The 13,828-nt window shown below is 37.5% G+C and overlaps 1 protein-coding gene across 1 annotated transcript in view; it reads left to right on the top strand.

Annotated features, from left to right (window-relative positions):
• Positions 1-13,828, top strand: part of adamts8a (ADAM metallopeptidase with thrombospondin type 1 motif, 8a) — a 39,171-nt gene that overhangs the window by 10,250 nt on the left and 15,093 nt on the right. Inside the window, exons 2-6 of the mRNA XM_062067882.1 lie at positions 5,929-6,168; positions 10,149-10,281; positions 10,365-10,532; positions 11,177-11,469; positions 13,316-13,499. Coding sequence (XP_061923866.1) covers positions 5,929-6,168; positions 10,149-10,281; positions 10,365-10,532; positions 11,177-11,469; positions 13,316-13,499 — 1,018 coding nt within the window. The remainder of the gene's footprint in view (positions 1-5,928; positions 6,169-10,148; positions 10,282-10,364; positions 10,533-11,176; positions 11,470-13,315; positions 13,500-13,828) is intronic.

The following is a 13,828-nucleotide window of genomic DNA, read 5'->3' as shown; positions in this document are numbered from 1 at the left end:
AAAATGTATAATTGCTTCATGATATTATTAAACAACTGCTTATGCATTTTATTATTATATAGAATAGAATAGAATAGAATGGAGCGCTTTGTTGTCATCAAACATGACGAAAATACCGGTGGCTACTCTGTTAAGGTGCAGTTAAAATACAAGACAAACAATATAAAACATGTTTAAAATTAAAATAAAAACATAAATAAATAAATACCAGTAGGAACAGCAGTGATACAGTAAAAAAAAACTGTGTAAGCTATTGGGACAAGTTCAATAGAAACAATTTGGAGTGGTGGTCATGTGACAGTCATGTGATATTCCAAGATATGGCTTTCCCTATTTATCAGGTAAGTTTGCTCAATTCCAAAAGCGCGGTTTATTGTACTTAAACAAGCTAGAAAAAAATACTTTTAGCCTTAAAAATGCTATGGCAAGCCTGATGTCAAAGTTAAAAATGCTATGGCAAGCCTGATGTCAAAGTTAAAGTTAAAGTACCACTGATAGTCACAAAAACACTAGGTGTGGCGAAATTATTCTCTGCATTTGACCCATCACCCTTAAAGGCCTACTGAAACCCACTACTACCGACCACGCAGTCTGATAGTTTATATATCAATGATGAAATCTTAACATTGCAACACATGCCAAGACGGCCGGGTTAACTTTTAAAGTGCAATTTTAAATTTCCCGCTAAACTTCCGGTTGAAAACTCCTTTGGAGGATGACGTATGCGCGTGACGTAGCCAGTGAAACAGAGGTATGGCTCCCCCATTGAAGCCAACACAAAATAGCTCTGTTTTCATCTCATTATTCCACAGTATTCTGGACATCTGTGTTGGTGAATCTGTTGCAATTTGTTCATTGCATTATGGAGAAAGAAGCTGAGCAAGCAAAGAAGAAAGTTGTCGGTGCGAAGCGGAGTATTTTGCGAGGGAAGTCAGCAACACAACACAGCCGGCGTTTCATTGTTTACATTCCCGAAAGATGCAGTCAAGATCGAAGAACTCGGACAACAGAGACTCTTACCAGGAGGACTTTGACTTCGATACACAGACGCCTGTAGAGAACTGGGACAACACAGACTCTTACCAGGATTACTTTGATTTGGATACACAGACGCAGACGCGGTACCGTGAGTACGCAGCTGCGCTTCCAAACATTTGATCGCTTGCCCGTACGTGCGTGTCACGTACGTAACTTTGGTTAAATATATAAGCTTTATGAACCTTGGGTTAGGTGAACGGTCCTTTGGGCTGAGTGATTGTGTGTGTTGTGCAGGTGTTTGAATTGTATTGGCGGGTTATATGGACGGGAGCTAGTAGCTAGGAGCTAGCATAACAAACACCTAGGTGTTTTATGCGGGATTAATTTGTGGCATATTAAATATGAGCCTGGTTGTGTTGTGGCTAATAGAGTATATATATATGTCTTGTGTTTATTTACTGTTGTAGTCATTCCCAGCTGAATATCAGGTCCCACCCGCGCGCTTCCAAACATTTGATCACTTGCCCATACGTGCGTGTCACGTACGTAACTTTGGTTAAATATATAAGCTTTATGAACCTTGGGTTAGGTAAACGTTCCTTTGGGCTGAGTGAGTGTGTGTGTTGTGCAGGTGTTTGAATTGTATTGGCGGGTTATATGGACGGGAGCTAGTAGCTAGGAGCTAGCATAACAAACACCTAGGTGTTTTTATGCGGGATTAATTTGTGGCATATTAAATATAAGCCTGGTTGAGTTGTGGCTAATAGAGTATACATATGTCTTGTGTTTATTTACTGTTGTAGTCATTCCCAGCTGAATATCAGGTCACCCCCGGCTCTCACAGCATCTTCCCTATCTGAATCGCTTCCACTCCCCACTAGTCCTTCACTTGCACTTTCCTCATCCACAAATCTTTCATCCTCGCTCAAATTAATGGGGAAATTGTCGTTTTCTCGGTCCGAATCGCTCTCACTTCTGGCCGCCATCACTGTAAACAATAGGGAACTTTGCGGAAATGTTCAACTGACTACGTCACGCTACTTCCGGTAGGGACAAGGCTTTTTTTTGTCAGATACCAAAAGTTGCGATCTTTATCGTCGTTGTTCTCTACTAAATCCTTTCAGCAAAAATATGGCAATATCGCGAAATGATCATGTATGACACATAGAATAGATCTGCTATCCCCGTTTAAATAAAAAAAAAATCATTTCAGTAGGCCTTTAATCACCCCCTGGGAGGTGAGGGGAGCAGTTAGCAGCAGCGGTGGCCACGTTCGGGAATAATTTTGGTGATTTAACCCCCAATTGTGATGTATTTGTCACAATAGCGCAATTGCAAAAAGGCCATTCAGCAAGTTTAAATATTTTTTTATAATTATTATGTTCTTTCGTTCAAGTTGTAGTACAGTTTGTGATAAGTAAAAAACATGTCAAGTTGAGATATGTTCAAATAAAATACATTTACAATGAATAATTTAACATATACAGGTGGAACTAAAATTTTTTAATATCATCGAAAGGTTTGTTTATTCCAGAAATTACATTTACAAGGTGTAACTAATATATGACATAGGTTCATAACATGCATCTCAAGATATATCAAGCCTTCTTTTGATATATGTTTTTAATGATTATGGCTTACAGCTCTTGAAAACCTCAAATAGAAAATCTCAGAACATTTGACGTTGTCAAAATCTGTCAGGTATGATCATCAAACTTATAACAAATAAAGGCTTAACATATCTCACTTTGCATGTAATTTGTTTATGTCACATCTCAATTTCACATTTGAAGCTGACATGAATGAACTTTTGCACGACATTCCATTTTTTAGAGTTTCACCTGTATGTTACCATAAACAATGTAACACAGAAATGTTACAATGAACAATGTAACTTATATTAGGAGTTCAGACGCAGAAACCGATGAAAGCAATTCCACCGATTTTGAGCTGTGATTACCACTAAATAGTTTACATACAACATTCTCTACGAGGAGTTAAAATCAAATTTTCCCCAAAAGCGACTTATCTTTTGCATTTCACTGTTGAATACTCATACTTCAGAAACTGACACGCGCCCAGCTGTATTTGTGGCACAAGCAGACAAATCCACCAGGACCAATCAGTGCATTGCAATTTGATGATATCATCAAGCATTGTTTGGTTTGGTTTGTTTTGGTTTAAATTCAAATTTTAGTTCATATAATTTAAATCGTGTCTGTTTGGCCATGATTGTAACTAAATTAAAGCCTCAATTATGAGTAACTTTGTTGAAATCAGTGATTGTGTGGTGCTCTACCGTACTGGGTGCAAAAAGAGACGCTGTCCTGATAAATCCAAGTGGTCAGTGAGCATGAAAGGTTGACAGTGCGATCGTAAAAATCCCCTCTATTGCCTGTGCACATAGTGTATGGGATATGTGTGTAGCCACCACTCTCTCAAATGACGAACTGAATCGTGTCTTGACTCTGCTGTTGTTGTTGTGTGATGCAGTGATCAATGTAAACCCTGGACCCCATGTCCAGGGATCACTCACAAAATTCAAATTTATTCATTGCAGTGATAGAATTCCTCTGAAAAAAAATCCAGTTTTCAGTATTTTTAAGACCTAAGTAGATTAGTCTTTGTTTGCAAAGAAACACTGTTTGGAGTTATCTGTTTTTTTTTTTGCAAAATGTGTACAAAATGATCAAAATAAAATGTTTGTAACAAATGCACATTTTTTAAATTGAGACTTTCATTTTGGTTGTAAGAAACAATTCAATTGCTACCCCCATCAGCAGAATGGTGGTTTTATGAAAAATGCCACCAAAAACATTGATTTACTCATCACAAGGAAAATGGGGGTATCTGTTTTTGTGTCTGAAACACACATGTTGCCATGAACAATGCAACACATATTTACTATGAACAATGTAACACATATTAAATCAAACTTTTATGTATAGCACTTTTCATACTCCTTTATTCTTTGCACAAAAAAGAATAAAGGAGAAAAGACAACAAACACACACATGTACACACATAAATAAAGTAAACAAATAAAAGCATACATTAGCACCTTCGTGTTGCTATGTTCTTAAGATGATAAAAACCTATTTTTGTAATATTTTTAATATGTGGGATAAGAGTCAGTTTGGAGTCAAAAATCAAGCCCAGGTTTTTTTTATAGATTTGACTGTTTAAAATCTTGTCATTTTGGTAACCGATTCCCCCTATGGCCTTTTTTGCGACCTATAACTAAAACCTCTGTTTTGTCAGGGTTTAGTTGTAGGAAATCCACTGCCATCCATGACTTGATGTCTAAAATGCAGTTAAAAGGGTATCTATTGGTTCTGTGTCATCAGGAGACACGGCAATGTACAAGTGTGTATCATCAGCGTAACTGTGTAAACCTATGCTGTGTCTTCTAATGACGTCCCCAAGAGGTAGCATATACAGTAACGATGAAAAAGAGGGACCTAAAATTGGTTCCTGAGGAACATGCATCCATACTCACATAAAAATGTGTTGCCATGAACAACTTAACACATAAACGTCACCATTAACGCATATATTCTAGCACACATTTTTTATATTAATTAGCATTGTTGGAAAAAATACACTTTATAAATGTGTTTTGTGTGTTCCATTTGTTCTGTGATATATATATCCCCCATTATTTTTACTTTAAGCAAAAAAGGGTCCTGGTTTTAATGGGTTAAAAATCTTGAAATGCCACACATATTATTTATTTTATTTTTAGCATAATGCATTTGTCTTGTACTGACCAAACTACTGGCCTGTCATTTAACAGTGTTCTCTGCTGTCAAACAGGTTTCACAGACCTCACGGTAAAATAGACAAAGGTCAGACAAATAAACCTGGCTTTGGTTTGAACACCAGATGTCACAACATCAGTAATGTTTCCACACAAGGAACATTGGAAAAGCTATAGCCAATGCCTTCAAAGTGCATTCAGTTCCTGCGTTTTACTGGTTTTGAGGGATGAGCATGCCTGTTGCTGCTTTGAATGAAAGTCATGGCCAGTGGACATAAGACTATTTGGATGCAAGTCTTTCCACGTTCAAGTCCAGTGAGAGGATCAATCTTAATTATTCACTTAGCAAAAGAGTCTAAAATATTCCACATCACTTTCAGACTTCATGGCATCTGCTCCCCTCATTCCCTCCAGATGGCAACAGCACGGTCTAAGTGACAGCACACAAATGTAGCAACCCTGGAATGAAAATACAGCTAGCACAAGTAATGATGACATTCATCATGCTCAATTCAGTTTTTGAACAATTTGTGTATAGTAACTTTAGACTGTTGAATTAGTGGTACAACTAAACCGGGTGTTTTTGTTATGATGCTTTCACATTTCTGTTTAACCAACATATCCACTGGTCTCTAAAATGTAGCCACATTTGTCGACATATCAGAATAAAAAGGTGGACGAGAACTTGCACTGTGTTTAACTTTTTAGGATGCTTTGAACTACTTCAGATTGATTTTGTGTGTTCAATTAGCAAAAAGGTAATTATTACAAAAGTAGCCCTCCACATTCTTAAATTTATTTGTATGCTGCTCCGAGTGGAAAAAGTTTAGACACCCTTGATCTAAGCAATTTGAATGGTCACATGATTGTATAACTTCTTACATAGAGTCTTTAGCGTTGCATGTCTTTTGAAAGGCATTGGTTCAGCCTCAAAGTCTCAATTCCTCCAGCTTTTCTTAATTTTTTGTACTGCTTGACAATGCACAGTTAAAGCAAAGAAATGGCAATGTCCAACTGAAATTGTTCTGCTTTGCAAAATTTGTAGTACTGTATTAGCCAAATGCAAGCCATTATTTGGTGAAACATTCACTTATACCCGCAAAAAGAAATATCTCCATAGTTTGTAATAAACTTGTCATTCACATTTTCAATATTTCTAAGTACCTTCCATGTTTTCTTCCTGTCTTCAGCACTACATTTTGACTTTAATGTCAATGGCTGCTCAGCTCTACAAGCACCCCAGCATCAAGAATTCAGTGAATTTGGTGGTAGTAAAGTTGTTAGTCATAGAGGATGAGGAAGTCGGTCCAGATGTCTCCAGCAATGGAGGAGTGGCCCTGAGGAACTTTTGCTCTTGGCAGCAGCTCTTCAACCCATCAAGTCAGAGACACCCGGAGCACTTTGACACCGCCATGCTTTTCACTAGAGAGGTAAGTGGAAAATACTGTAGAGAATGTACAAGTACTTAAAGTCCAGTTAAATAATTGCAGTATGACACCAGAAACTCAGAGTGTCTCGATCCGATATTGACATTGTATATTGTCCGAATATCAGCAAAAATTAGATAAGTATCAAATTATATCGGCTTCCATCTAAAATCTCCAATACAAGCTCTTCGATACAAGCAGTCTCATAGCGCGTTTATTTCTTCAGAGCTTGAAAGGTAGTTAAAGAGGAACTGCACTTTCTTTGGAGTTTTGCCTATTATTCACAATCCTTATGTAAGACAAGAACATATTCCGCTTACCTATGGGAGTCGCTCTATTCTGCCTATAAAGCCCTTAAAAACATCCAAACACCTCCATTAAGGTTTTATATACATGCTGTAAGTATATATGTCATGTATTAACAGGCACTTTCATAATAACATGCAATATTAACATATTTTGATAATTTTAAGCATACGCTGCGCATTAATTTAAAAAAAGGATCACATTGTTCGGTTTTTTTTAACATCACTGATTACTACTCACTGCAGACTTCATGAGAGCCAACAAACATAATAAAACATCACTTACTGTACAATGTCTGCTGTCATTAAAATGCCGACTAATAGAATCTTGTTACATTCCCGTTTGGATGAAGAATGACTCATAATGCTTACAAAGAAAAGGGGGGTCATCATTCCGAGTCTAAATTGGCTTTCAAAGTGTACCAACTTTTCGGATTACGCACTCATCTTTCTATTATCAAGGTGAGAGGAATTGTTTATGATCTAGAATAAACTTCCACGAGCTCTGACGCGAGAGGGTAGCTTACCAGCTACTAATGTCAACATAGCCACACAATCTAGCGATCATGGCGCTGCTATAAGTAAATAGTTGTTCTATGTTAGCGCTTATAATAACAATATCACTAATACTTACTTAATATTCAAGTTGCAAAATCTAAATGTAGGCAGTTTTTGGATGGTTATTTATTTGGTTTTATGGGCGCAATAGAAGACCTCCCATTAGCACCATTGTAAGCAGACTTTTATTTAAGTTAAAATGCTTTTTTTTTTAAGATACATCTGTCGTCTTGTCTGTCATAATGATTGTGAACGATTCCCAAAATTCCCCAAATAGTGCAGTTCCCCTCTAACATCTAAATGTCATCCAATACAAAATACAAACACAACGTTTGTATTTTCTTGTATTTTAGAAAATTAATTTACAGAAGTTTAACATCGTAGGATATAGGCTAGTGGGAGACTGCAGGTACACAACAGTTAAGCACACAAACTAGACATACGTAAAAATGTCTTTAATTGAACAATATTGCAGCCAAAACCCAACATTTGTCAATATAAAAAAGTATCAAGTAATTGTAGTTGCATATTACTTACAAATAAGTCGCCAAGGCAGTAAACAATTTCCAATAGACACCATAAGTTAAATCATACCAACAATTGTTCGCTGAGTAATTTCACTTGATTAAGCCTTTTCTAACATTCCACATTATGTACAAGTCATGCTGATATTATATTGGATTTATATCAGTATTGGCCAATATTTGAGGCTCAAATATCAGAAGTGGAATAAGTTATCAGCATTATCTTGCACTGAACAGAAATTAAATGATGAACACAACAAATATAATAATATTCAATAGATTGTTAAGCATGTCCAATGAAAGGCTTTTTCTGTTAGCACCATTACATTAAAATTGTGTAAAATAGAGCCAATAATTAACTTGTGCTGTACTAGTAAATTGTAATGGTTAAATAACTGAACCTTAAGGAACACCATCATCAAGGGGCGGTATAGCTCGGTTGGTAGAGTGGCCGTGCCAGCAACTTGAGGGTTCCAGGTTCAATCCCCGCTTCAGCCAACCTAGTCACTGCCGTTGTGTCCTTGGGCAAGACACTTTACCCACCTGCTCCCAGTGCCACCCACAGTGGTTTGAAAATGTAACTTAGATATTGGGTTTCACAATGTAAAGCGCTTTGAGTCACCAGAGAAAAGCGCTATATAAATGTAATTCACTTCACTTCACTTCATCATTATGCATTAATCTCATCAACCTTGCACCATTTTGCTTGAAAAACATAATAAAAATAGTGAATTAAAGGGGAAATGTTGATGCTTACTATAAATGTGAACCTGTAAATGCTACTGGCCAAATTAGCTGTAGAGGATTCATACTTGTTCTGTTACTTGTAAAGTTTATGTGTTAGCTTTCAAGCTTTCAAGCTGGTCTCAAACTCCTTCACTGATTTGGACAGTTGCCCCAATGTAGATTGGTTGATTTAATTGTTTTATGTTATCCTAAAATCTGTTACGTTTGCTTTTAACTGACGTTTTTCCAGTCACGTGGACATGTGTTTATTTATCTTTAGCAATTACCAAAGCAAAACATAGACGACCTAGCAACCCCCTAGTTATTGGGTTCTGTAGTTTTAAAATGTTAGGGTAATATGTAGAACCAACATTTTACTAATACTCTACTAATAAATTGTGGTGGTCAAAGATATGATCCGAAGGGAACACCATTATCACTTCATATAGAGCCATACCATGTTGTGGGGCTGTTCTGTTGCTCAGACCTGCAGTAGACATTTGGTCATGAATATCCACGATTGTAGCTGAGATAGGCTCTAGCGCCCCCCGCCACCCCGAAGGGAATAAGGGGTAGAAAATGGATGGATGGATGGATGCACGGTGGGATTGCATATTTGGATACATTTTTCAAGACCATTTAAGTTCCATGAGTATACAGTAGGCATTAGAATTACCATTTTTAAGACTGTAAAAGTAACTGGACTACCAGTTCTTAATCTAAAGATCTTAAACACATGTTTTGATTGGGAAATCAAACTAAAACCTTTGTCTTGTTTTTAATTAATACTAAGGCCCACTACGGTACTGTATTTTAATCATGGTCATTATTGTGGTACTTGGAGAAGCAAGTGTTTTCTGAGGTGGTACTTGGTAAAAGAAAATAGAGAACCACTGATCTACAGTATACCGCTTGTCATCATGAGGGTCACCAGGGAGATAAAGCCTATCCCAGCTGACCCTGTGCAGAAGGCGGGGTAAAGAGTTTTCCGTTGGCTCACTTAACCATGACATTTTTTCCTGTGTTCTGTTTTTGATTTTTGCACAATCCCACAAACAAACTGGGATACAACAATACCTTCACGCTTGGCAGGGATAATGATAACTTATGTGGTTTCAAGAAATGAAAAAATTCTAAGAAAACTCTGAAAATTGTCAATAATAACCTAACCAAAACTAAACACTAGACAGTAAAAACAACTATTGTAAACAGTTTACAGCCATTTCATCTTGGTGCAGTTTGATGAGACATTGAATAACATGCTCATATAAATCATAACCACATGATGATCAATGTTATGAGAGGTACATGAAGGTATTTGATAACTCAGAAAAGGCTTCATTAATGCAAATGTTGTTTGTGTTTTTCTTTTTCTTTTTTTTCTCACATAAAGATATGTTTTGAAATGTAGTAGCCGTAAGGCTCCCCATGGATAAGCTAACTTAAGTGCGGTCACAATCGAAACTTCCAGTTAGAACCAAAGGAAGAGGAAAACAATGTCACAACCGCCGTAGGTTCAAAATTCATCTCCCATCAATCTTATTTTTCTGGTGTAAGTTACACGAAAATATGCATGAAGGCTGTTTTTAGTTACATCAACAACCGCTTATGTTTATGTGAATCAGCCAATATGAGGAGAGTCGACTTAAACAGAGCAAGTGAACAAATTATCAGTAATTGCTGAGACGTGGTGAGAGGATATAGGATAAAATATGATCTGCTTCTTCCTACTCCTTTTCGGACATGTTGATCTGTGTCAACATGTGAGTATTTGTCTTCTGTGTATCTTTGCTAAGCATTTTTGAAATAAGAAAAACAATGTGTGATTGTTGCCAATTCAGTACTGTGATGTGTTTTCTCTACTTGGCAGGACATCTGTGGACAAAAGAGTTGTGACACTCTGGGTGTTGCCGATGTCGGGACGATGTGTGATCCTAAGAGAAGCTGCTCCGTTATAGAGGACAACGGTCTGCAAGCTGCCTTCACTGCTGCACATGAGCTTGGTTAGTTTTGTTACGAATGGGGGATTTATATGTTTAGTTTTTTTGCAGTTTTTCATATATTTCCCCCCTTTTGCCTACTGTAGGTCATGTGCTAAGCATGCCGCACGATGACTCCAAAACCTGCAAGAGGCTTTTTGGGGATCTTGGAGGGCATTACTTGATGGCTCCTTTGTTCCTTAGCCTCAACAAAAACATGCCTTGGTCTCCTTGTAGTGCTCGCTACATTACAGACTTCTTTGACAGTGGTCATGGTAAGAGATATGAAGGTGGATGAAAACAAAGTATAAATCAACAGTGTCAAAATAAGACTATTCATTATTGTAGACGTCTGACAAGTTCAGATACCCTGTAATTAAGTCTGATTCAGAGATGAACAATGTATACCGATATTCCGCCTCAGGGGTGTCTTTCCTGCTTTAACATGTTACACCTATAAATTACAAGCCACAGTAATAGTTTATCTTCTGAACCCTCTAATATTTTTCTCACGTTATTGGCTGTATTTGTATCGTTGAAAGACACATTGCCAAACCTTTTTTCTCTGAATCATACTACAAACATATTCCTGTTTGCTCTCTGTAAAGCCAAAAGAAACAGCTGGTGTCGGCAAACTCTGTTCTTTATCAATCAGGATATGTCTCCAAAGACTGCTTTGGTGGCAAAACATGTTATTCCAAACTGAGAATGTGACTTGACAAAAAATGCTTGTTGAATGCAATTACAGCTAATTAGACAGCAATGAATAAAGTCACATTCAGATTATAATTACATACATGCCATTTAAAAAGAACGTTCAATAAGTTGGATACACATTTGGTTTGATATTTATTTTATTGTCTGTTGTTAAAATACAAAAAAATGGTGACTCAGTACTGTGTTTGACTTGTAACCACAGGGGACTGTCTGCTGGATGTTCCAGAGAGTAGTTTGCCATTACCAAAGGAGCTGCCAGGCACCAAATACAGCCTAAACCATCAGTGCCAGCAGATTTTTGGAGAGGAATTCTTCCATTGTCCCAACACAACAGACAATGATATATGCAGCCAGCTCTGGTGTCAGGAGGATGGAACATCACAGTGCTCCACAAAGAATGGCAGCCTGCCCTGGGCTGATGGAACCCCGTGTAGTCTCAACAGGACATGCCTGAATGGAGTTTGCAGTCTAACTCATGGGGTGCACGAGCCACTGGTAAGAATAACAAAATCCACAGTATTCCCTTGATTGTCGCAAAGTTCAAGAACGCCCCGTGGTAGGTGTGTTTCCGCAAAGTAGGGAAGCTATTTATTTTATGATCTTGATATTATTAATATTATATGTGTTTAGAGTTGTTATAAACCCTCCACAGCACTTTTACACAAACTTATACACTCTTCCTATATCTCAAAACACTTTATATACTCTAAGACAGTGAATTTTAAACTCTGGTACGCCAAAGAATCACTTGATTAAAGTACAGTGTTTTATTTTCCTATATTTAAACAGTGTTACTGTTCAAACTATGTGCAATGTTACAATGGTCAAAAATGCTGAATATACTTGTTAAATAAAACCTCTGCTATGTTTTAATGAATACTTAGGCCTACTACACTACTGTATTTTAAAGTTGGTCCTTATAGTGGTTGTGTTTTCTGGGGTATTACTTGGTGAAACAAGTTTGAGAAACCCTACCCTAACACATGAGTAATTTAGATTGTATAATAGATGAACCGATAGATTTTCATGAAACTTTCAGGAAATGTCCAAAATGGGATAAGAAACAACTGATTAGAATTTGGGCCTGAACCGGTTTATTTCTACTTTGCAAGGCCACCTCAGGCTAAATTGTGGCCCTACAGGCATTATTTGATTTAGAGGCTCCCTCCCCATTACACACATTTTTATTTATGTAAAACTATTTTTCTACTTTTTCAATTAAATTGGAATCTAATTTGATGCCTGTTTTGCACTAAAACACATTTATTAGAAATAAACTGTTCAATAATTATTACCGCAAAATTTAAAAAAATATATAATTCAAACGTAAATGTATCCACCTTGCAACAACAATTTCAACTGCGATTTGAACCCATGGCCTATTGTTTCGCAAGACAAGCACTATTTTACTGCACCACAACATTTTCCATTATATTCTTATCAGTGACAAAGCAGGAAGCGGCTTTGAATACTTTTGCAGTAAAATTTCTCAAGAAGCGCCCTGTCATTCAGGAAAATGGGGCCCTCCACTGATTATTTCTTTCACATAACTGTAAATGGCATTTGTGATGGCACTTCAGAGTTGACAATGGTTTGGAAGACATGCTCCCATATGTGCAGTATGGACATCCTTAAGTTTTGTTAAAGAAACAGTCAATGCCTTTTTTTTTGGCAATTTGGCAATCCAATGTGAGTCAAAAAATGCTAAGCTATCTGAATGACCTACCCACATTTTAACTTTGTGATATAAGCGACAAAGTAAAATAAGTGAAATCTCTAATATATTTTTGTGATGATGATTTATGGTATTAATTTGTAGATGTGAGCAAAAAATGGCTACACTTTGGACACCTCTGCCTTATGGCTCTGATGTTGCAGCGTTCAACCAAAATGATGTGTGTGTTATACATATTTACAATTCATTTTCCATGAGTTGTTTTTCATTATAACTGTAGTTAGGTTGACTGAATAGCTTCTGCGTGTGTTATCATCAGACATCTGTTATTGCACCCAGACAAAGTGGCAGCTGGGAATTGAGTTGGCCCAAAGTCAGTAAACCTCTGGAAAATGCCCACACACTTAACATATTGCCACATAAAGTAGAAGCACGGCAGGCTCCACAAGTAGTGAGTGACACATGTAGCAAAAATGTGGGTTCAGACAGACAGTTGACGCGTGCCGAACTTCAACACAAAATTAGCCTGACGTCACGGCATGCCAACCCACAGCAGCCTCAGACCCAGAAGCTCCAGACTGCGGTCTGGTCTGCACAGTTAAGACTTCCTGTGTCAACCAAGCTCTCTAACTGCTGCCTGTTTTTCTACTTTTTTCTTTACCACAGGTGGTTGTGGATGGTGGCTGGAGCACATGGGGGCCGTGGCAGCAATGTTCCAGGACATGTGGAGGTGGAGTAGAGTTTTCCAACAGGGAGTGCACAAGCCCTGAGCCTCAGAATGGGGGCAAATACTGTGAGGGACTAAGGGTTCAGTACCAGTCCTGCAATACAGAGCCCTGTGGCAACAATGGTGAGAAACACATTTAATTATTTTTTTATATATACCGGTAATGTGTCATTTTTATTTGGCACTAATGAAATAAGGAGCTTTTGAAAATTGTTATGGAGACAATTGCTCTGGTAGTCCTAAATAAGGATGTTAAGTGTGAATTAAAAGATTTTAGGCAGATCTGTTTTTTTTAATGTGCCATGTCAGATCCAGGGTTGGTAATGTTCGATAATGAGGCTTTCACACATTGGTCAACAGTCAAAAATCTAAATTCTAAGGGTACTTGACAATTGACACGCAAAACCCATATAAATAAATAAGGCCCAAACTTGACCATACACAGTCGTCCC

The sequence above is a fragment of the Entelurus aequoreus genome, linkage group LG13 (genome assembly GCF_033978785.1).
Source record: "Entelurus aequoreus isolate RoL-2023_Sb linkage group LG13, RoL_Eaeq_v1.1, whole genome shotgun sequence".
In the NCBI taxonomy this organism is placed as follows: Eukaryota; Metazoa; Chordata; class Actinopteri; order Syngnathiformes; family Syngnathidae; genus Entelurus; species Entelurus aequoreus.
This window is presented reverse-complemented; position numbering and strand designations above follow the sequence as displayed.